The following is a 23,588-nucleotide window of genomic DNA, read 5'->3' as shown; positions in this document are numbered from 1 at the left end:
CCCCAGGCAGAGGAGGAACCAGCGGTACTTCAGGAATGGTGAGGGCAGAGAAGCTTTATGACTCATGCATGAGGCCCCACACCTGGGTGGCCCCGCAAGGTCTGAGCACCTGTTTAAAGACCAAGGGTTCCTTTTACACACAACTGTGTCCATATCTGTCACATGGATAGCATCGTTTTCCAGCAGGCACAACCATTTGCGGCAAATTCCCCGGACAAGGGGGCCAGGCGAGGGGGAAAGATGCAGGGATTCGGGGATGGCCTTGGAGAGAGAGACCAGCTTGGCCGGCTGCCCGACGGTGTCGATACGAGTGCTGAGGCCCTGGCCGCGAGTCTGGAAGGGGAAGGAGCTGTAAGGCAGCAAACTTGTGGATGATGCCTGCGTCGGAGTGTTCATTGCACCTGGGCTGGAGGTTCTGCTGGGATCTTTATTATATTCATTTGCTCAATAATGTATTTTCACTTCAGCATGTGTTTTTCTCCTCGTGTCACTGTTAGCGCATTGCACAGCTTTTTGTGAAATTACGTGCGGAGGTAGATTATGGTGAGTACGAATTTCATGTCACTGTAGGAGAAGTAGTGAGTGTCGGGAAGGGGGCCTGATGTCTGCTGTGGAGCTTGGAGAGCGTAGTTCAGGGATGATTTCTGTCTCGTCACCTGTCCCTTGAGTCTGTTTCACATGAGTCCTCAGCCCACACACTGGAGCAGAGTTGTTCCTGACATGGTGCTCTGACCACCATCTTTCACTTCTCAACAAACACATCTTATACCCAATGGGGGAAACAAATGTCCTCCTCTTAGTTTCTTGATAGGGACTCGGGGGTTATAGCATCTTGAGATTTCAACTCCATGGCCTCCAGTAGTTGCTAATTCTGAGACTGCAGGACGCTTTCTCAGACTTTGTAGTAGGGACTTCTAGATCATTCTCCCCAAGGAACCAGTTGTCTCTGCTTTGGAGGCCACTCCTGGCTGAGGAGATGGCATCACCTCTTTGGCTGCCTGATGTCTTAAGGTGCTGGTGGCACCACGGAGAACTTGCTGCCTCCCCCTTGCCACCTGGTTGAGTGCAGAGGAGGCAGCTGTGGGTGACTTCAGCGAGGTGAGCCTCAGCCAGCTGCCTGCTGAGCATGGGGAGGGTCCGGAGGCGTCAACAGCAGACAGGTGACTAGCGGGTACATGGCCACCTTCCCGAGCCCTTTCTCAGGGAAGGGCACCAGAGAATTCCCCGGTGCACATCACAGTCAGCCACCGCCTCCCGGTGCCTCTACACCTCAGGGGAAGCGCGCGCCAAGCCCACACTCCCGCCTGTTAACTGAGCTGGCTTGGGTTTGGGAGTGATGTCAATGTAAACTTTGAATTCATGTTACATGCTGTGTGGGTGAGGCCACCTGAGCTGTAGCGTTTCCTCATCTTTCTATTTTTAAGATGAGATCCAGGATGTTACTTGAACACAGGTGTTTGCCCTTTCATTGGTGCCAGCTGCCTGGTTGAGTGACGTGGGGGGTCTGCACTGATGCCCAGGGCAGGGTGGCACCATGTCACTGGCATCTGTACCTGAGGCCTGGGTCTGCCTACTCGTCTGTGAGAGGCTGTAGGGTGGGGTTTGGGGTCCTTTTCCAGAGCAGCTTGCGTGGTGACATCAGTTTCCAAACTCTGCTGGTGACAGGAGAAAGATGTCTCAGCCCGGCCTTACCTGTGGCACCTGACGTGGTCCATGGTGCTGGGGGTGCATGGTGCCTGGCCCCTCTGCCCAGCACGCGAGGGGCAGGCCCACAGGTGGGGCCGTAACAGTGACTTGCTCAGCTGCTGAGAGCTGCTCTCCATGGCTGTGGTAGTGGTAGATGTTTCATGCTGCTCGGCCATTTGTTGATTTCCACAAAGAATAAGACGAGAGAGACAAGGAATTGCCCTTGGCTTGAATTTTATTTTTATTTACAAACATCTTGGCCAAAGGCTGCTCCAGAGCGAGTCTGTGCTTCTGAGCTGAGGGCCGAGTGGGTGTGACCGCGCCGCGCCGCTGGGTGAGGGTCCTGGCGTGTGGGTGTCCGCGCGGGGTGTCGAGGCGGGAGGGCAGGCTGTGTCCCCCGCTAGCAGCTGGTGCTCAGGACGTGGGTATGCGCGAGGCTCTACATGGGCACTCGGCATCCGGGCAGGATGTGAGCCCAGAGCCTGTTTAAAGCATCTCTGTAGACCAGCATTTGAATTTTACAGGCCTACACTTTTTTTTTTTTAGTCACTCTGCTCTTCTCCCAGAATTGACTTTGTTCTCATTTCTCCTGCAGAAATGAGGTCAGGGGGCCTCCAGGGTGGCGCATGGGTTAAAGACAGTGCTGTCAAGCTATCCACAGCTACTGCAGCCAAGTCTGATCCCTGGCCAGGAGGGTGACCCACATGGCGCAGCAGGCCTCTCCTGACTCGCCCGCTGCTCCCCTCAGCAGTGTGTGTCAGTGGATCTGCCTGTTCTGCTCCCCACTTTGTCTCTAGTGAATCCTTTCACCCTCTGCACCTCTGGCCTGTACCCCAGTTCTTGCATGCATAAATAAATCTTTGAAAAAAACAAATGAGGTGAAGGGGTGAGGGCACACCCCTTCCATGAGGATGTAGGTCCTGGTGAGCGGAGACCCGCTGCCGTGGGCACTCTCTAGCTTGGCTTCCTCTGTGTGTGATCTCCAGGGCGGAGCTGCTGCCCTGCCCCCTGGCAGGGAGTCGCAAGAGTTGGCCACCAGGAGGGCTCTGTTTATGCCCAGGTATTACTGGGGAAGCAGCTTGGAGAATCTTACCTTGATGGGGCTCTGAAGCTGATCAGAGCTGCCGCTGCCTCTGGGACCCGTCCGTGTGGGAAGGTCAGCGTGGGGGCAGCTGGGTGCCTTGATCTCCTCGCGAGCCTTGTGCCCCAGAGAGCATCTCTCTCAGCAGCACCCGAAGGCTCCTTGAAGTTCAGGGGCACAAAGGCGACCAGGGAGCTTCATGCACTCACAGTGAGGCGTTATCCTGGCGTGCACGGGGTTTTGACAGAAAGCGGTCAGATGTTCAGTTACTCGGTGAACAATGTGCCTTTGTAAGAGATGAAAGTGGTTTGGGGTGTTTTCAGCATTTGAGACCCAACATTTTGTGGCACTGTGGAGTCAAGGACTCACAATTTCCTTGGTACCTGCTGTGACGGCAGCTGTGTGGCCCCTCGGGGCTCTGCAGCTCCTTGGGCCTGAGCGTCCCCTTGGTCTTCAGGGACCGGAGGTCTCCTCCAGGCCATACCCCGGGAATGCAGTCGGCCCCCCGGGGGAAGCTGCAGAGGGCTCCCTGAACATGGTGTCAATGGCGTGCCTGCGCCCCAGAAATGCTGAAGGCCTTGATCTCTGAGGCAAGGGAGTGGTCACGTAAATTTGAATCTGTTCCCTCGCTTGTGACCTTTTCCAGCCTGTGCCTCTGTGACATTGCTCAGCCCTGCGCTGCTGATGCTCGGACTTCTCTGCAGGGAGAGAGCTTTCTGGTGAGGCCTCTTCTCCCCGGCACCCTCTGCCCTCCCAGGAGGCTTCCCGCGCTTCACGGCCACGTTCCTGCCCCGACCTCCCTGCACTGTCTGCTGAGCTGCTCCCCGCAGAAGCCCTTGTGCCTCTCCCCCAGGCCAAAGCTGAGCTTGTGACACTAACTCCCGAGCTTTCCTGCTCCCCACCTGCTCCATCGCCAGGCAGCTGCCTCAGCATCCCCCACTCTGCATCTCTATTAACTGGGAGGCAAAGAGGGCGCCTGTGGAGTCCTACCTGCTCCCCCCTGCGCTCTGCTTCCTTGCTGTGAGCTATTCTGTGTTTGCTGCTCCGGAGACGTCACCCCCGTGGTGCCCTGTGACTCGCCAGCCTGTCGTCCTGCCGAGGCCTTGCCTGCTGTCAGTTCCCCCACCCCAGGGCCCTTCCCTCCCGGTCCCGCTCTGCGCCGCAGCCACGCGCTCCCAGCGGCTGCTGTGCTCTCCGTGCGCGTCGCCTGCCCTCAGCTGTCCTCCGTTCCTGACCTCCTCGCTCCCTGCTGCCGCCCGGCCTGGTCATCGCCAGCTTTCCAGAGAAATAGTACCCTGAGATTGAAAGCATTTCCCCGGTGTGTCCTCTGCTGTGGCGTCTGCGCGCCCCAGGGAGAGTCGCTTCCCTCCTGCGTGTCCCCGCGCCGCCCTGCGTGCACGTGCCTGTGCCAGCTGCGGCCCTTTCTTGTGCACATGCATTCATTCCTCCTTCCTCGCTTCCTCTTCTGGTCCTGGTCCTCCCGACGAGCGAGGTAGTGACTGCCGCGCACGCACCTCTCCACACCTGGCTCAGCGCCTCGGCGTTCACAGGTGCTCACCACGTGGGCACAGGGGGGCGGTATAGGGAGGTGTGGGGTGCTGGGTAGGCAGGGGCTGGCCTGTGAGCTCCGTCTGCTGGTCTCCCTTAGGCACAGGTGCGCATGAAGGAGGCCGTGGTCGGTGTGGCTTAGGCCCTGATGTCGCTTCCGAGGTGGCAGACGGCCCTTGAGGCGCGGTGCAGGGAATGGAGAGGCGAGGACCCGCCTGTCCTTGCTCCGCAGCATTTGCAGGGGGTGGTGCATGCTTCTGTGACCAGCACTGCCGTCTCTGCGCTCGCTCACTCCATAGCCAAGAGTTAGTGTGAGTTGGACTATCTGGTCCTTTCCTGGCTGGAGCTAGGGTATTGGACGGTACAGAAGAAGGAAGACATTGGAGCTTCAGAATTCTGTAGCTCATGAACATGTTTTTTAGGTCTCCTCTTGTTTTAGAAGCTCCCGTGTAGTGATTGGAGATAGCTGCAGAGACCATGGGACCGACGTGCTTGCCAGTGAATTCCATCACTCTCTTAGGGCTGCCAGAGCTTCCAGAGGCCTCCCACGGACCATCGTCTTGCCCCATTGTGCTGGACAACGTCTTTCTCAACATCTGGCTGTATCTTCTTAGCCTAGATCAATCCAGACAGGTGTGGGAGTGATGACTTCTTAATCTAGCTGGCTGGGATCAGCCGTTTGGCTTCGCCTTGTTGAGGTGAAGTCTACCAAACACAAGCATTAGAATGAAAACCCACATTATATTCTGATGGGCTCTAGTCTTTCCGTCTTTTTTGTTAACTTGAGAACCCCTGGGGAGGGTGGTTGAGGATGGCATGTATGTAGAGAGAATGGGCTGGAGAGTCCCAGCCCTGCTTACCTTTGCTATTACAGCGGCCCCTTGGTCCCAGGGATTGGTTCCAGGACTAGGTCAGATACTGAAATGGGAACCTGAACACACCTGGGAGAATGGGCCTGCTGAAGGGCCCTCGCGCTGGGTGTGACTCTAGGCCAGGACCCAAGGAGACACAGAGTGTGAATCAACAACAGGATTTATTTACCTAGGGAGTGGGATAAAGGGAGGGGGCGTATTCACAGGCTGACTTGTGGCCCCGCACCTGGCCTGCTCCGGAGAGGGTCTGCTGAGCAGAGACTGGGCCCACCTGAAGCCGCAGGTGGCAGCTAGAGTCTTCCCCACAGACACTTCACCAGGGATTTAACTGCCCCAAAGCCCCTTGTTTAACTGTAAAAGCCTCAGTTCCGCCCCTGTTTTCCACCAGCCCCTGCTCAGGGGTGGAGTCTGGAAAGCTCCACCTTCTTCCATCACGTTGGCTGTGAGCGCCACCCACTGGCTCGGAGGCCGCTCCTCTCTCTTCCCCAGACAAATCCACAGATGTGAGCTCAGGCCCCGGGTATAAAATGGCATATATGAGGCACATTCTCCCGTGTACTGTAGCTTGTCTCTGGATTACTTATAATACCTAATACAATTTGAATGCTATGTAAATTGTTGTTATGCTGTATGTTCAGGGAATAATGATGAGAAAGTGTACATGTTCAGTACAGATACAGCCATTGTCAATGCAACGACATAGTAGTGGTTTTCATCCTCAGCTGGTTGAATCTATGGCTGTGGAACCTGCGGATATAGAGGCTGGATGTGGTGGTTTTTTTTTTTTAAGATTTATTTATGCATACCAGAATGGGGTGCAGGCCAAAGGTGTGGGGGGATCGGTGGGTGAGCAGATTCACCAGAGACAGAGTGGGGAACAGAATAGGCAGATCTACTGAAATACACTGCTGAGGGGAGCAGCGGGCGAGTCAGGAGAGGTCTGCTGTGCCATGTGGGTTGGCTCCCTGGCTGGGATCTCACTTGTGCTGCAGTGGCTGCTGATAGCTTGATAGTGCTGAGACTTAACCCCTTCTGCCACCAGGGAGGCCCCTGGATGTGTTTTTTAATCCTTACTCTGAAATTGAGAGGTTTGCTCTTTCTCCTGGGACTTTGAATTTAGGACTAAATTGTGGTTGATGCCAGGATTATGCTTGCAAATGAGCACATTGTGGGTTAGCATAAGAGTCAATGATATTATATCATTGATTTTCCAAGATGGCCTTGGTCATTTCCACAAATTGGAAATGCCACCAGTGGTGACTGCTGTTTGATTCTTGATTCAAATAAATCACAATCACAGAAGAGCATTCTGCCCCATGAGCTGTTACGTCACTGGTTTGGTAGGTGGTGGTTCTCCTTTGACCAAAACAGAAGTTGATTCTTCAGTAGTGAGGGTCCAGGTGTGTTGCAGAAGACCAGCTCTGACCTCACTGTCCTTAAAGACCACTCTGTACGCATTCCAGGTGGTTTAATTTTTCTTTCCTCTCATTTTGTGTCTTTAAACTACCATGACTATTCTCTGCAAATGGCAATAATCATGTTTTTGTCACCTTTCATGCAGATTTCAGCAATGTCCCCGACGTCACAACTGGGCTGAAAAGAAGTCAGACCGATGGCACCCTGGATCAGGTCCACACAGGGAGAAACTGGAGCAGACATTCAGGGTAAGGCTTCCCAGATCTCCCACATGGGCTGGGCAGGCAGGAGTGAAGCCCCCTCACAGGAGATGGTGGCATCTTATCCCTGGTCGCAGATGTTGGCATACACACTTTTTTCCTTAAAAATGGTTTCCTTATGTATCTGAATCATTTAGTTCAGCCACAGCTCCTCCTTGACTTTGGCTGCCACCTGGGGAGAGTGAGATGCCCTCGCTCCTATATCCTGGTAATTTTTTTTTTAAGATTTATGTATTTATGCATACAAGAGCTGGGGTACAGGCCAGCGATGCAGGGGGATGAGACGATTCACCAGAGACAGAGTGGGGAACAGAACAGGCAGACTGACTGAAATACACTGCTGAGGGGAGCAGTGGGTGAGGCAGGAGAGTCTGCCGAGGCATGTGGGTAGCTCTCTGGCTGGCCGGGGATCGAACTCGTGCTGCAGAGGCTGCAGATTGCTTCATAGTGCAATGCCCAACCCCTTGCACCACCAGGGAGGCCCCATCCTGGTAGTTTTGACAAGGACAGTCTACGCTCAGGTGTTCTTAAAATCATGTTAAATTATTCTATTTTTTGCCCTACATTTTTTGGTTTTGACTGAAGATAAAATTATTTTTGGAATGCTGTTTTGTTGTGGTAAAATATGCAGAACGGAAAGTTCACGGTTCTAACCATGTTTAAGTATACACCACAGTGGTGTTTACATTCACAATATCGTGTGGCCATGACCACTATCCATTTCTAGAACTTTTTCAGCAGACCCAACAGAAACTCTGTATCCATTAGATAGTAACGCCCCATTCACCCCATGCCCCAGCCCCCCTGAACCTCTGTTAGATTTTTTCTGTCTTATTTGCCAGTCAACCTATACCATGTGAGTGGAATCATGTACTATTTGTGTTTGTTTCTGGCTTACTCCACAGAGCATGTTTCCAAGGTTCGTCCATGTTGTGGCATGTGTCAAAGCTTAGTTCCTTTTTATGACTGACTAATATGCCACTGTATGGATATACCCTATTTGGTGGACACTGGGGTGTTTCCACCATATGGCTATTGTGAGTAATGCTCCAGTTAGCACTGGCTGAGATCTGTCTAACCCTTGTTTTCAGATGTTTTAGCTTTGCATGTAGGAGTGGACTTGCTAGATCATGTGGTAATTCTAAGGCTCTCTCTTTGAGAAACAGCTCAACTCTTTTCCCTAGTGGGCACCACTGTACATCCCCGCCAGCAACATAGGAGGCTTCCAGTTTCTCCACATTCTAGCCAATACTTGCTATGTTCCATTCTTTGCCTACATTTTCAATTGTTCATGGTCTGCTACCCTTTCAGAAATGGTCCGATTGACACCATCTACTTTAATATAGTCCAGTTTTAACTGAGTTTGAATAACTCTTATATGTCTTACTTTTGTCTTAAATAAGAATGGAGGAAACATGAGCTGTAACGGGTATTTAAATAAAACTGAGAGCAGGCCCACAGGCCAGTCAGCTTTAGACTCACACTCCTGGGATCCAGTGCCTGGATATCCGGGCACTGTGAGGAGGTGGGGCAGGTGAGGGGCTGCCAGCTTCAGAGCAGACTCTTGTGGCCAGAGACGCCTCACCTTGCTTCACCTCTACCTTCCTCTCCCCTCATCACCCCCTGAGCACCATCTCCTGCCTCTCCACCACCTCCACCACCTCCCTTCTCTCTCTTTCTGATTCTCAGCTGCCTCCACTGATCTTGTTCTGGCTCCAGGACACAATTTCGCTTACAAGACTGAAATCATAGCATTTTTAGTTTCCCTCCTCTGGAGGGTCATTTACGAAAGAAAATGTGTGGCTCATACTGATCGCTTTTTTTAAGCAGTAGATCCAAGAGCATCAAATAGAGGGATTTGGGTTGCTTTGTCTTAAAACTTTAAAAAAGCAAACAGTTCGGAAACATTCAGGAAGCAGGCTGCCTCTTTAAGGTAAGTCAGCCCGTGGGGCGCTGGCACAGCAGGGCAGCTGGGGGAACCACTTAATGCCATTAGGGATAATGAGCTCCTCTCTCTTATCATCTGTTTGAGTTACACATTCAAGTTCCTCTGAAGGAAATTAAATTCTTTCCCAAATTTTATGTTCAGGTTGAGGGGTGTTAAGCGGCCCCCACAGGAAGTTGCCGCCATGTGAGAGCTCTTGCCACCTTTATGATTTAACAATGACCCTTATAATGCACCAGCATCTTCAGAGTGAGCATTGGGGCGTCAGTTAGAAATCTAGGCGTGCAAGCTGCAGTCCAGCTTGAAATTGGAGCTGAGCTGATTCTCACTGCTGAAATAGTTAAAGGTGAAGGCAAATAAAAAATAAAGAACACAGAAGAAAAAAATCGAAAGGGAATATTAGCATGTGAAGCATCTGCTGTCAATTCCTCTCAATCTAAAGCAGTGATCTCACCTTTTTCAAATTTGAAGACGTCTACAGTAATGAACTTCCTCTAGTGAAATGTCTAGTACCCACTCAGCTCAGGCATTCTTTATCTTTTGGGAAAAAACTGTTGACAAAAAAAAAAAATAGGGGTATATCAGAAGTGGTAATTGTGCTGGATCTCAGTGAAAAGAAAGTTTAGAATTTAAGATTTTTTTTTTCCTCTTCTGTATATTTTTGCTTCCTAGAAACATCAGTTCCAACCTAACAGCAGTCTCCTTTTCTCTGTCCAAATGGAGATTTGGGGGTCCTAACCTGTGTGCTTGGGGTGTGGATCCTTCAGGATGGTCCTGGGCTGTCCTGTGGGGTCTCAAGAGGAATCCCCTCTTCCCAGAGACCTGCCTGTTTCCCTGGCTTCTCGCTCCGGCCTACTGAGTCTTCTCGGGGGTCATTAACTACTTTGTAGATTAGATCCCGGTTGAACCTGGGTTGTTGGGGTTATTTTACTAACAATATCCTAGACGTTGGAATAAGGAATAATTTCCCTTGAAAACCAAAGGCAGCCGGGCTTGATGAAACACAGCTGTAAGAGGGCTTTTGACAGCCCTACAATTTCTGCAAATGGTTCATAATTGATTGCCTTCTCTCTCTTCCAGGGTGCCTATTACTGTCACAGCTCTTTGTGCGCCCCTGTCACCCTCTCCTGTGTGGGGGATCATTTTTTCCCCTGTATTGTTAGCAATTAGCATGCAGTATTGTAATAGTTTGGAGCATGAAAGGAATAAACACTTTCTCTTTGGGTGAGGGGTTAGCGACAGTTTCTGGTTTGTTCTGGGAACTTGAGGGGTGTCAGGCAGTCCCCGCAGAAATGCTGCTGCTCGTCTGTCTTCAGCTCTTGCACTTGGCTCTGAAGAGGGGGCACACTTTGGCTCTGTCCTCACCCCATGTTCCCTAACCGGGTGCCTGCCTTCCCGAGCTGGCAGGCTCAGAGCCTGGGAGGAGATACGGGGTGGGTGGGGGGTGGGGGTGAGCCTTCCCCACCCCTGGCGCTGCCTGGGAGGAAGAGCTTGGTGGCGCTAGGACTTCCTTGCGAATGTGACTTGGAAGAACAGTTTGGGATTTTTTTCATTGCCTGGGGATGAGCGTGAGAGAGGACGCATGCGGGGCTCCCTCCCCAGCAGCCGGTGGTAGATGTAATCTCGCCTCCCAGAGGAACCAGGTCTCTCTGAACTTTCCCTTTGTACGTGCAGCATGTAAGTAATCGAGGGCTTTGATTCTCCAGGATGTGGACCCGGCGCCACATGTGGGCATGCTTGCGTGGGCTTCTCTCTGTCTGGAGCCTTGATTTCACTCTCCTATCTAAAGACAGTTGTGCCTCTCTTTCTAGAAGGGACTCCAGCAGTTGTGTTTAAGTGCTCTTTGCAGCTAAGGAGAAGAGAATTTTGGGGGGCTACTAGTTGTTCTGTGGCATCGTCAGCTTTTCTTTCTCATGCCCAGGATGTTTAGGTCTTTAAACCGATCTCTGAAATAGCTTTGTGCTTTTGAACTATAAAGCTATCAGAAGGCTGTAGGGACATTGCAAACATTTACTTGGTGATAGAGTCGAGAGGAATCATTTGAAGCTGAATAATTTTAAGCTTTGACAAATTTCCTTGGAGCGTGGCACCTCCTTGGGCTTGCATGTTGTGAAAGAAAATGCACGGAAGTAAAACCTGTTTTCCACAAGGTAAGTGAAGTTTTCACTTTAGATATTCCCGATTAACTATGTTCTCAGCTTTTAGGAGGATTTTATGTAATTACCTAGTGTGGCTTTGGCAGGGATTATTTTTGCAGTTTGTAGGCGTCGTGTTGATAGAACAGAGCGTTGGGAATCTGGAGATATATACAGCCTGACAACTGTGTGTTGTGCTCTTTGTAATTTCGTCATGTTTAAGATCTATTTTGTCCCATTTCTTTTTTCAAGGTAGAAAAGAAGGGACGGGCACCCTTGGGTAGGTTTTAGCACACAGCAGGAATGTAACAGGCATTTCATACTTAATGCCTGCGCCCGCCGGCTTCCTGCACCTTCTGAGTGCTGCTCGGAATCGCTTTTAAGGATTTGCATATCTAAGAAGCAAAAGGAAAAGGTGATGATGACTCGACTACCTGGTCGGTTGGTTTCCCAGTTGCCCAGAGCGTTCATCTTTCTGACGTTTCTTTGACTCTTCTGCCTACTTCAAGGTCGGTTTGGTTGTAAGATGTTTTTGTTAAAGAGTCAAACAGATGTACTGTGCTCGCGAGTAGTGGTCTCTGCACGGCTGCTCAGTAGATGGAGGAGCTCCTCCTGCTCTTGCAGGACGCTCATTTCTAAGAGCACGTTCCTTCACCTGGACCGTGTGTGCGGGCCGGAGAGTGTATCCTCAGCGTAAGCCCACCGTGCCTGGAAAATGACCGAAGGTCTGGGGTCCTCCCGCTGGAGACCCCCGGCCTCGGCAGTGCGGGGGTCCGGGCAGCTCGCTCCTACGGCGGAAAGAGCTTAGGGCCGACGCTTGGAGGCCTGTCCCTGTCCACGCGTGCCCTGGGGCCGGCTCCCAGCCTCCCTGGGCCTCGTGTCCTCGGCTGCATTACGCCCTGTGGGGTTGAGAGGCCGTGCCTGGCCAGAGCGAGCGTTTTAGGTAAAAATTCTCCCTGCCCGACGCGTGTCCTCCACGACGGGTTTCCGACTGCGTCCCGCTGTCCCACCCGAGCCGCGCCCCAGGCGTCTGGGCGTCAGGAGACTTCTGAGCTGCCCCACGAGGTGGACACGAACCTGAAGCCCAGGCCTTGGTCACGAGAACTCTCGGCTCTTTGTCCTGGGCAGGAGCACAAGGCCGGCGCCTTGGGCGTCTCTTCCGGGGGCGCGGTGCTGCTGCGGCGGCCCTTTCTGAGGTGTGGCTCCAAGGGACTGAGGGAACTAGCTGTGGGCTCCGCCTTTCTCTTTGCAGGACTGGGCTGTGCAAGTGGACATGTTGGGGAAGACTGGGGGGCGGCCGGCCCGCAGGCCTGGCAGGCGGTGCCTCTGGGAGGGGAGAGTCCCGGGCACGGAGTGGCACCAGGGACAGGGCGCCATGGCATGAGCTGAGCCTTCTGCTCAACGTTCAGATGCGTTGTTCTGCTCCTTCCTGAACTTCCTTGTGGACTCCTTGTGGCCGGGACTGGTGGGCCTGGCTGAGGAGACTGTGCCGAGTTTTCACTGGTGCCTGGGAGGTTGTTTGAGTGCTCTGTAGAGAGCTGGGCTTTCTTGAGTTTCCCATTTTCCTGGCTTCAGGGTATCAACGACTTGCTCTTTGTGGTCTTTCCTTGACTGTGAGCCCTGGTGTGTTGGGAGGATGCCACTCCTTGCCCACTCTGGCAGGAAGGAGCATCACCGCGTGTCCTCTCTGCTGCCGAGGGGCCTTCACAGCCTGCTCAGCAGCGCTCTGATGGCACCCAGGGCACAGCTGGGAGCAGACCAGATGTGAGCAGCTGTGGGAAGGGCCTGTGCCGGGAGCAGGGAGGTGAGCATGGGGCGGGCGGCTAACTGCAGGCAGGCAGGGCCGCCTGGAGGGTGAGATGTGGCGCCGACAGGGGCCCTGGGAAGAGACCTCTCCGGTGGTGACCTCCCCTATGTTTCCTCCCACAACTCGACACCCCCCTCACTGGGGGTGCAGTCCCAAATTGTCCACAGCAGGGGGTGCCCGCCTGCCACAGCTCTGCCTTTGCCAGGGAGGCTTTTAAAAGCTCAGACAAAGGGACTGTGGGGAGCAGGACATAGGCTGGGGTGGGCTACTGGAGGTGGTGCTTGAGCAGAGACGGCTCCCCAGGTGCAGGTGCTCTGGGTTAACAGAGAACAGGCCTGTGTTCAGGGAGCAGAGCCCCTGCTCGACGGGTCTGGGGCCCTCTGCAGGTCTGACCTGGGAGGCCTGGGCTGGCCCCGAGTCTTCTGCCCCCTAGTCTGTCAAGTGGGGATGTGTCACTTGAGTGGGGGAGGTGCCAGGGGTCACAGCATCCCTTCCTGCTGCCTTTCTAATGTTGGGAGACGGTGGTGCTTTGTTATGTGTGTGGCCTTCAGCATGCTCGGTCTCCCCCTTTGCCCACAGCACTCGCCTCCCCACCTGCCCTCCTCTGCCCCTGCTCCTCAGGCTCCTCCAGAGGTTCCCTTCTATCCCACCTCTCTGGAGAAACAGAAGCAGCTGGTATCCAGAGTCATCGTCAGAATCACAAAGTGAAGGAGAAGCGGCAGGGTTTTGAAGGAGGCAGCCCGTGAGGGGCGCGTGAATCACTGGGGGCGGCTGGGATCAAGGCCTGTCAGGCTGAAGTGGCCCAGGCTGAGGGGATAATCACACCCTTGCTGCTGGGCGATGACTCACAGGGAAGTGACTTGGGACGCCCCAGAGCTGAGGCCACACAGAGAGCTGACCCTGCCCGAGCTGAGTCGGCTCTGGGCGGGCCTGGCCCTGACCTGCAGGTGGCTCCTCCTCACCTGCACTCTCCTTTGAGGCTACAGGGCCTGTGCCTCTGCTGCTGTCCTGGCAGGAGCCTGAGAGGGTGAGCCTGTCCTTTCCAAGTAAAGGGCTGAGCTCAAAGAGAAGCACCAGAGACCTGCATCTCGGTGGGAAGAGGCTCTGCTGAGAGCGCCTCCATGTCTTCCCCTCTGTTCTGTCTGGATATGTGCACACAGGACTGAAGCGTGTTCCTGCGTCCCGTGGGGGCTCAAGAGCAAAGTGCTTGCAGGCCTTGTCTTGGGGGAGAAGTCGTATCATTCCTGTGTCTTCCATCCTCACCCTCCATGGCATCCAGGCATCTTTCTTTTCTTTTCAGGCGTCCTTGGTTGGGCATATGGTGTCATGGAGACCTCAGTATAATTTTATTGAGGAGGGAGGCAGGAGGCGGCGCTGGCAGGGAGTCTGAGTGTCTTGGGCCAGACCCGGTCTCAGAGAACACCATTTGAGGCTCTTGATAGTCTCAGGGCAAGGCAGCCAGAACTAGGATGGTCTCTGAGGAAGATCACAGTGGGCTTGACAGTCTGACAGTGAAATCCCTTTTCCCTGGATAAGTCAGAACTTCTGCAGCTCTCTAAGTGAGCTGTGGGTCTGCGGGTCTCAGAGGCCCATCCTCCTGGCTCCGATACCCTGTCTATCTAAATACCTGATCTAAAGCATTCTTTTTGCTTGACATAACCATTTCTCTTCACGAGTAAGGAGAGGCGCTGAAGAGAAAGATAAGTTGCAGCAGAACCCAGTTAGGGTTGGCATCAGCCACTTACAGCCCTTCACGTTGTGAGGTTAATGGGTTTATGGTGCTTGAAGGAACCGGAAGGTGAAGCTGGGGATGCTTGGTGCTTTGCTCCCCTGTCCGCCCAGGTCGTGTTTAGGAAGTAGCTTAGAGCAGACCACTGAGAATCCGCCGAGAGCTACAGGCCCTCAGGAAACCGCTCCCGTACATTCCTACGAAGTTGATGACGATGCCAGGGAGTTTACCAATCCTGCGACACTTGTCCCTGGATTTCCTCCCAACTCCAGGCTCGTGCTTCTGAGTGGAGTGAAATCTGGGTAGTCTGGCCTCTACCTCTGTCTACAGCGGTGGAGTCGCCCCCTGGGAAAGCTCGTGTGCCCACAAGGGCCCTTTGAACTCAGTTTCTATCAGGACTAATGGATTGGGTGGGGTCGGCTTTTCAGGCTTTATTTTTCAAATGTGCTGAGAGACATTGAGGACCCTAAATAAATACCAGTCCTGCCCTGGCTGGCAGATGAAGTCAGTAGGTTGAGACAAAAGAAGAGGGATTTTGATGGCGGTAGCTGAGGCCCCCGGCCCGTGGACTCGACGGCATCTCGCGTGCTGCTGTCTCAGCCTTTTCTGTAGTTAATGACAAGAACAATGCTGGGGAGCACACGAATTTAAATTTTGATCCCCCACCAAAATTTTATAGGACTTGCTTTAAGTACAATAAAGAACTGTCTTACAGATGAGGAAGGGCGATGCACAGGGGGTTCAGGGGCCGTAGGGGGTGACAAGGCTGCGGTTGCTCCTTTGTTTCCCTCTGCCAGGGGCACGGAGGACCTCACTCTTGCAGGGGAGCTGGGTCTCTGTTCCTCCCCTCTGCTCTTCTGAAGGAGTTGCCCCCCAGTTACAATCCAATCTTGGCCGGCCGCCCTTTGGACACTATGAATCAAATCTACGTTGTGACACGTCCACTAAAAGCTCCTTCACAAAGGTGCTCGGGGAATCTGGCCGGTGTCCCAAGCCTGACGAGGCAGGTGGAAGCTCTCTTCACATCCGCTGCGCGCCGGAGACCGGTTAAGTGAGCACTTTGTGCTGAGCACACAGACGTGCTGGGGCCTCAGCCCTTCTTGGGGGCGCCTTTGGGGACTCGAGGCCAAGGCTCACCTTTCAAAGATGCCCCCGCTCCCCTCTTGAAAAAAAAAGTAAGTTCTGAGAAATTGCTCTGAGTCATTTTGCAATTTCCTATAGTCTCAGCTCAGAAGAAAATGATGTGCCACTCGGTTCCGGGCGGTGCAGGAAGGAAGGTATTGGGGAGACGCTGCCCTGGGCCCCTCACCCAGGCTCTGTGCCGTTGTGCCCTGATCGCCAGCTCAAATGCCAGCTTCTAATTGCTGAGGGGAGAGATTGGATGATTAGCTTTGCAAATCAGTCTCCTGCTGTTCTTGATAATAGCACGAAGAACAGGGCAACAGAAAATATATTTGTCCCCAGTAGGGGAGACAGGAGAAAATTTGAAGGTATGTGTTTAAAGCCGCCCTCCCCACAATTCTCCTCCTTCTCATGCTTTTGTCTGTTGTCGCCTTCTCCTCCTCCCTCATTTTGTTTGTTCAGTCCCGGTGCATCCCTCCTCCCCCATGATTCACCTTCCTCTGCTCTCCCTAATTCTTTGCTGCCCCCCTAAGTTCTCCGGGGTCTGCAGATGACAGATGTCCCACGGCGAAGCTCTGGCGTGTGCATTTGCTTGGGAAGCTCTGGCCTGGCATCTGCACGGGCTGGGGGGCTTCATGGCTAACTGCTTAGAAGCTACCAGCAGTCCTGCCCCCTTCCTGCCTCTCAGGCTGACTGTAGAATTTTCTAGAATCTGTGACCTTCATGATTCATTTAGTCACAAGAAAAAGGCTCATCATCAAGAAGGCTGGCCTGGGCAGAGCAGCGGGGCTTGCAGCCGGGGGTGGGTGGGGTGAGGGTACACAGGTCAGCTCTGGAATGCAGGGCCCACAGGTGAATTCCCAAGATGGAAGGGCTCAGTAGCAAACCAGTGATCTCAGGTGAGATTTAAACATTTTTCCTCATCTGTCACTTAGATTTTGCGTGTACCTTGTGCCTTCCGCCGGTCTCTGCCTCCGGGGTCCTGCGTGAGCCTCCCCTGTCTGCGTGCCCTGTCCCGGGTCACCTGGCTTTGGGTACTCGGGATTAATTCATTTGTATTTAGAAATTTGATTGAAATTGCCGGGCCATTTCTGGAAAACAGTCGTTTGCTTTGGAAGGTCGTCGCTTCGGTTTGATTATTTAGTTAGTGTTAGATCTGAGAGATGGTTTGGTGCTCAAGTCTTCTGGCTCCCTATGACACGATGATTATGCTGGTATCCCGTTCATAAGAAATAATCCAAAGTGATATAACTGATGGGGCTGTCACATTGCTTAAATCCAGCAGAAAAAACCCCAAAACGGTGGCACCCAAACCACGAGCCTAGGGGCATGACACTTGCACCTGTTCACGCAGGGCGATGCCCCTTGGCCACATCCAGCCTCATTCAGGTGGGCAGGATAGGAACAGGTGATTCAGTATTTCACAGTTTTCTCCCTAAAGCTGTACTTTTTTGAAACCGGGTTTCAAGCATAATTTCCAGCCCAATATTAGAGCTGACACTCCAGGCCACTTTCACCCAGGGGACATGGGGGGTTTCAGAGACCCTAGTGCCTTCTCCTGGCCCCAGGCCCAGTCTTCATCCGTGGCTGTGGAGCCTTGTTCCTTGAAACCTCATGAACAGCCCTCGGTGGAAGTGCGGAGGCCAAGAGGTCACAAAGCACCTCCCCCGCCCAGGCTCAGCTGCCCGCAGCCAGGGAGAGGGTCTCACGGTGCGCGTGGGACAGCCCTGGACACGGCGCTGTGGGAATGCTCAGACATGTTCTTTGAGAGTCCAAACCTGTGCATCCATTATGACCAGGGAGACAGTTCCCTTCCTTCCAGAATCAGGGGCGCAGCAGCTTGGTTTCTCCTGGAGAACATTCCAGGCAGAGGCAGGCAGCTGGCTGTTCCTCGCCTCCTTCCTTGGGGCTCAGTGTGGGTCCCCTCGGGTGGACGGGTTGCCCCCATGGCCGGGCTGCAGACACCAAGCTGCACACTTGCGGAGGGGGAGCAGAAAAGGAGGGAAGAGAGTTCCCTGGAAGGGTTTCATCCTCTGCGCCCGAAGCGGGAAAAGGAAATGTCTGTTTCTTCCACACTGTCGCAGGCACAGTGGGAAGACAGTGGGTCCCTGGGGGCTGCAGCCTCCCCCTTGCCGTGCGTGGGTTCTGAGGACACTGCCCCAAGTCCTTATATCTTACTAGAGCAAAAGAATGGGACCTCTCCCCAGGCCGTGAAAGGAAACAGGAGCCTGTCCTGGAAATGGCTTTGTAAGCGGCCAGGAGCTCCAGGCACAGGTGCTGCCCTGGGCCAGCCTGCAGGTGTTTCTAGACATCACCTCACCCAACATGCTCCCCGCAGCCCTCTCGGGCAGACGCCACCAGCCCCTTCCGTACCGGGAAAACTGCGGCGGGAGAGGTCAGCTCCCCGACTGCTCGGTGGGTGGTGGGGCTGGTGGCGCTCAGATTTGAAAGCCATTTCTTTCCCCCACCCTGTGCTACTTAGTGATGGAAACCCTGCATGCGCCTAAATGCCAGGGGCGCGGAGACGTGTGTATTTACTCTGGGAATTGGTGTAACTTCAAGCTCTTTGATAACTGGCTGGCACGAGATGAGAGATTTGCTCACCATTTTTAGCTTAATTTGCACACTTGGTTAAACAAAGTATACACATTATTTTAGCCTTTAAAGAACCTATTTCAAAGAGCTATCATGAAATTTTCAGTAGTTGTTTTCATCCAATGATTTGAAATCTCTGGAAGAAAAGTTTTGAGTCCTGGAATACCAAGTGTAAATGGCTGAGATTTGCATCTGAATAGCACTTAACGCTGGTCATTGCAAGTGTTGCTTTCCTACTAGACACAGGTCATGCTCATACAAAATCTTTTCACTTGTTTTTTTCCCAATATTTTAAATATTTTCCAGCTGGTTTTTCAATAGGGAAAATTATTTCAAAATCAGCCACCATATAATAACCTGAAAATGAAAATCTGCCACTGTATTATAACTTTAAAAAGTAGGTGCTGGTCTTTAACAAAAATAACCATTTACTGGCACATCTGGCGGTCCACACCAGCACTGCGATGCTGGGGAGCACTGTCCTGTCTGAGTAGACGTGCCCTTCCTGGCCACAGGGAGCTGGGGGCTTCTCTCCGGATCTTCAGCCAGCGCCTGGGTCTCCGCCGTGCTGCTCCCTGCAGACAGTGTGCAGGAGGAGGGGCCAGGTAACAGCAGCAATCTAATTTCTCTCAGTGATTCTTAGAGAACATTTCTCCGGCAATTTATCTCCACTCATTTCTATTCTAAAGGTACCTTGTTGATACTGAGTTTCCCTCTGCCCTTCTCTCCTTGAAGAATTCCGTTTATGGAAGACCCCTCCTCAGCAGAATCCCCTCCCTCAAAATCCCATTAAAGTGTCCTGCAGGTGACGTGCTCGGCCTTGCTCGCCTTTGCCTGGTTGCTGCGTTGCTGCCCCTCCCCTTTTTTGGCCCTGGGAGAAGCATTATAAGAAAACATGGGGCTTTCTCACAGCAGAGGGTGAACAAAAGCTCCCACGGAAGGTGTCCGCAGAGTGACTGCCTGGGGGTTCTGACAAAAAACGCTTCCTAAGGCGAAAGCATTTCATGGCGTCAACGTGCGGTCATGGCCTCAGTGCAAAGACTGCGGCGTGCTCATGAAGAGCCGTGAAGGGCAGATGACAAATGGTGAAATCCCCGCCGCTGCCACATCCCCCGGCTGAGAGGCTGGGGGGAGCCAAGGCTCGTGGTCCAGAGAAGGCCCAGCACCTGGGTTGAGCCAGCAGGGCCGCAGCTCACGACAGGGCGGACGGTGCCCAGGTCCGTCACCACAGCTGTCCGAAGGCGGATTTCTGAGCATCACAGAACTGCTCTGCAGCTGGGCGCCAGGTGCCCTCCACTTTGTTTTTCTGGGTAGGGCAACCAAGACCCTACATGGATGACAACCGGGAAGAAAGCAGGTGACTTTGGGAACCGGAGGCGAGGCCGGAGGACTTGACGGGAGGCAGCGTGGGCTCAGGCAGTTGGGCAGAGTGGGCCCGGCGAAGCGAACAGGCCTGGACTGTCCCCCTTAGGGTCAGCCCCCCACCCTCCAGGGCGCCACTGGTTTTCCTCCGCCTTCTATTTATAGCTTTACCTTCCTGGAAAATTGGTGGCTCACAAAGATTTGTCACGGCTCTAGTCAAGAATTTGATTACAATTGGTGTCACACATTTCTTCTTCGGATCACATGACAAGGGGACCCGTTCTAAGCATATGTAAACACTCGAGGCCCTGTCCTGAGCAGCCAGCCTGATAATATGTTATCAGTTGCTGAAGACCCAAGTCAGAGACAGCGCGCCAATGGCAACGCTGCGTTTGAGAAAAGTGGCAGTAAGCACAGAAACAACTAGAATGATGTGAAATGAGAACATGAATCGCGGAGTTACTGTAAATGCACAAGTTTAAGCTAATTTATGTGGTTATGAGAACAAAAGGAGGCTTTGGGGGTAACCGAAGGAGGAGAGCTCAAGGGAGCGAAGACCTGCAGTCCCGGGGGTGGCGAGTGGGTGGAGGGGGCAATAAGAAGTCCCAGCTAAGCACATGTTGAAAAAAGTGATGAGTTGAAAAAATCATCATTTAGAGGCTCTTTGACGAGGTGAACACATTTAGAATGAATGGTCAGCAGTATCAGGAAACCACAGGAAGATTTAAGGCAGGCCTTAATACCCCACAGTCACAGGAAAAGCAAATGGACGCATCCTGTCCATGAAAAAGCAACACGAAAGAAAGCAAAAACGGTGAAGAGAATTTCAGGCATTTTTCTGAGCCCTCACACGGAGCCAGGTGAGCACACAGGTGTTTTTTTCCAGTACGGTTGAAAGCATCCCACATAAAAGGGGTTCTGTTTTGTGTGGTTAAGATGTCACATGTCATCTTTAGAAAAATAACTATGAGTCATTTTAGAAAATTTAGTTTCTTTGCTGACAATTTTCAAAATAAGTTTTATAGATAATTTTGTTTTAATTGAAACAATTTCAGACAAAGACTGTCTTTATCTGGGTTCATCTCTTTATAGCAGAGGTTGGCAGCATTTCCTGTTCAGGACCAGATAGTCAATATTTCAGGCTCTGGCAGCCGCTTCGCTCTGCATCTCGGGGTGGAAGCAGCCAAGACAAATGGGCAGAGATGGTGCTTGGGCGGGTGCTAATAAAACTTTATTTACAACAACAGATGGCAGGACTTCCCTTGCTGACCCTGCTCTGATGACCCACTCTTGAGGCACCTGTTTCTTTTAGAGTGGGGTTGTTAGTCTCTTTGTACCCATTTGGCTTCTAAATGTCTGCATTTAGAAGCCAAGGAGCAATCCTGGCCCGTGTGCACCTCCTGGGTGGGCAGGTGCAACTGTACATCAGAAGCAAGCTGTGTCTGTCTGTCTGCGTGAAAAACCGGAAGGAGAGAACGCAGTACCTGGCATAGGACGGATGCATCAGACAGGATGAGTCGTTTTGTGTAAGTTACGTAAGACCGATACCAAACACTAGTGTTTTCTTGAAAGAGGCGCTGGTGGCGGAGAAGCCTGCCGTACCCTTGAAACATCCTTGGCAGGGAGAAAATATCTTATTCATTCCTGAATTCTGACCAACTCCAGTTAAATAAGGAAACTGAGCAGAAGGCAGATGGGCTGCACGCCTGGCCCCCAGGCAGGCTCTGCTCTGCACTCGTGTCCCAGGGAGGTGCCCCTAGTCTGGGCACCACGTGATCCTCCATGAGGCTCTTCCCAGGGCGGGTCTGACCTGCACACGGCGGGGGCGGGAGGTCCCCCTGCTGCGAGACTCTAGGGTGGGCCAGCACCGGGGCTGCTCCCTCCACTGCCTCTAAGCCTGGCTGATCTGCTCCAAGCACCATGAGTTTAGTGTGGACAAGGGACCTGGCAGAGAGGTGGTGCGGGTATCTGAGGTTGGACAGGCAGGATGAACCCTTCTTCCCCGCGGGCGATCTGCTTCACTTGAATCCTCTGTCTCTGCCCTAAGCCTTCCTGGAGAAGCCATTTAACCCTCAGTGCTCCTTCTGCCTTCCCTCTGCCGGGAACATTTGGGGATATGTTAGATCTTCCTGCCAGTTAGTGATTTTAATGAAGTGCAGAATGAGTTGAGAAAAAGTCTTTTGTACAATTTTTAGATATTCTTCCTTTTGTAAGGGGAGCTTTTCTGACGTCTCGTCTGCTAGGGTGTGACAGCTGACACCAGAGTCACTCTGGGATTATTCAGTAGTGCAGACTCCTCCTGGCTTCCAGACACGCACAGGTTTGGAGTCACGGCCTGAAGCTGCCTGCTGCCACCGGCTGCACCATCCCTGGGGCCGCTGGCCACTGGCCCATGGCCTCCAGCTTGATCCTTAGGGTTCTCACCAACATTTTTTTTTAAAAAGATTTATTTACGCATACAAGAACTGGGGTGTAAGCTGTACGTGCAGGGGGGTGAGAGGATTCACCAGAGAGAGTGGGGAGCAGAACAGGCAGATCTACTGAAATACTGCTGAGGGGAGCAGCGGGTGAGGTAGGAGAGGTCTGTTGCACGATGTGGGCTGCTCCCTGGCTGGCCGGGGATCGAACTTGTGCCGCCGTGGCTGGTGATAGCTCGATAGCGCTGTCTCTAACCCCTGCGCCACCAGGGAGGCCCCCAACGTTCCTTTTAAGGTTGGCAGGAGGCCCCTGTGATCCTGGTGTGATGAGACTGTGGACGTGCCCGTCAGTGGCTCGGGGGCTCCGGGTAGAGCCGATCCGCGTGGGGCAGGAGAGGAGGTGTGGGTGGCGGCCGGGCGTCTGCCAACACGCTGCACGTTGTGACGTGACCGGTCAGCCAAACAGCATGAGGGTCTCTTCCTTGCGGGCCTGTGCATGGCCTCGTTCTGCTGCTGGCCTCCGACTGCCCCAAAGTTCACCCCTTTCCTCTAAGGCAGGGTCCACAAGTGCCCCTGCGAACGCCGTCGCTACCTGCAGTGGTTTCTCTAAGAAACACCCCAGGTTTCAGCCCTTTCAAACTGACTTTCTCAGGCTGGAAGGGCTTTCTACACCGCAGACGAGCAGATGCCTTTGACAGAAGCGTTCGCAGGAGTCGGAAGTCCCTGCACGGCCCCCGGGAGGCGCAGGGCCTGGGGGGCCTCAGGTCTCAGAGCAGCTGTGAGGCCCAGTTATCACCGCGCGCGTCCTCCGGACAGCGTGTGCGTTTACACAGTGGTTTCATTTTTGAGGTTCCAAAATTCAGGGGCATCGGAAAGCCCCCGGGAGTGGGGTCCCCCAGCGGGAGCAGAGCGAGTCTCACAGTCGCGCCGAGGGAGCAGCGCTGTGGGCCCCGCGGGCGGCGGCAGCCCGGTGCTGACCAGCAGAGCCGGCGGGGCCGAGCCTCCTCGCCGCTGCACTTTGAGACACACAAAACCAAAAGCAGTGGCTTCTGCGTCGTGCCCCCCCCCCGCCCCCAGCCGTGTTGAGGTCCGCGCCACAGCGCGCGGTTGTCTGCATCTAAGGCGCACCCCGCGGTGCTTTACAGGCTGGGTCGGGCTCTGACGACCCCCCGTCCTTTCTCTGGGTGACACCATGTAAGAGCCATTTAGCTCAGAGCTGCTGGGTGAGCAGCTCATCTACAAGGACGACTAAGTCACTGGAGCAGGGATCAGCCTTCCCATGAGCTTAAAAAACCTGACAATTTGGGGGGTGGTGCAGCTTTCCAGCATCACAGCAGTTTTAGGGGAAACTCTGTTGAGTTCATTTTAAAAATAAGTTCGTAGAGCAAATGCTTCTGTTCACCGTCCCCGGGAACTGCGGGTTCTGAGCACGGATTCGTACCAGCTGGAAAGTGCCGGTCGGAGCACAGGCTTCGCGGCCCGGGGGCCTTCCGTCTGCTCCCGCCGTGAGGCTGCCGCGTCCCCACGAGCCCGCCCTGGGCTGCACGTTTGTCTGCTGCACGCAGGGCAGGGGTTCTGGGGTTGGGGGGGGGGGCATCTGACACAGTTGCGCT

At 53.5% G+C, this 23,588-nt stretch overlaps 1 protein-coding gene across 1 annotated transcript in view; it reads left to right on the top strand.

Annotated features, from left to right (window-relative positions):
- The window catches only part of TIAM2 (TIAM Rac1 associated GEF 2), a 91,128-nt gene that overhangs the window by 50,103 nt on the left and 17,437 nt on the right, over positions 1 to 23,588 (top strand). Inside the window, 2 exon segments of the mRNA XM_037520621.2 lie at positions 6,749 to 6,817; positions 6,820 to 6,851. Coding sequence (XP_037376518.1) covers positions 6,749 to 6,817; positions 6,820 to 6,851 — 101 coding nt within the window.

This window comes from Talpa occidentalis, unplaced genomic scaffold (assembly GCF_014898055.3).
Source record: "Talpa occidentalis isolate TD23 unplaced genomic scaffold, MPIMG_talOcc4v2.1 talOcc4.2, whole genome shotgun sequence".
Classification (NCBI taxonomy): Eukaryota; Metazoa; Chordata; class Mammalia; order Eulipotyphla; family Talpidae; genus Talpa; species Talpa occidentalis.
The sequence above is the reverse complement of the archived record's forward strand: the minus strand, read 5'-3'. Positions and strand labels throughout refer to the sequence as shown.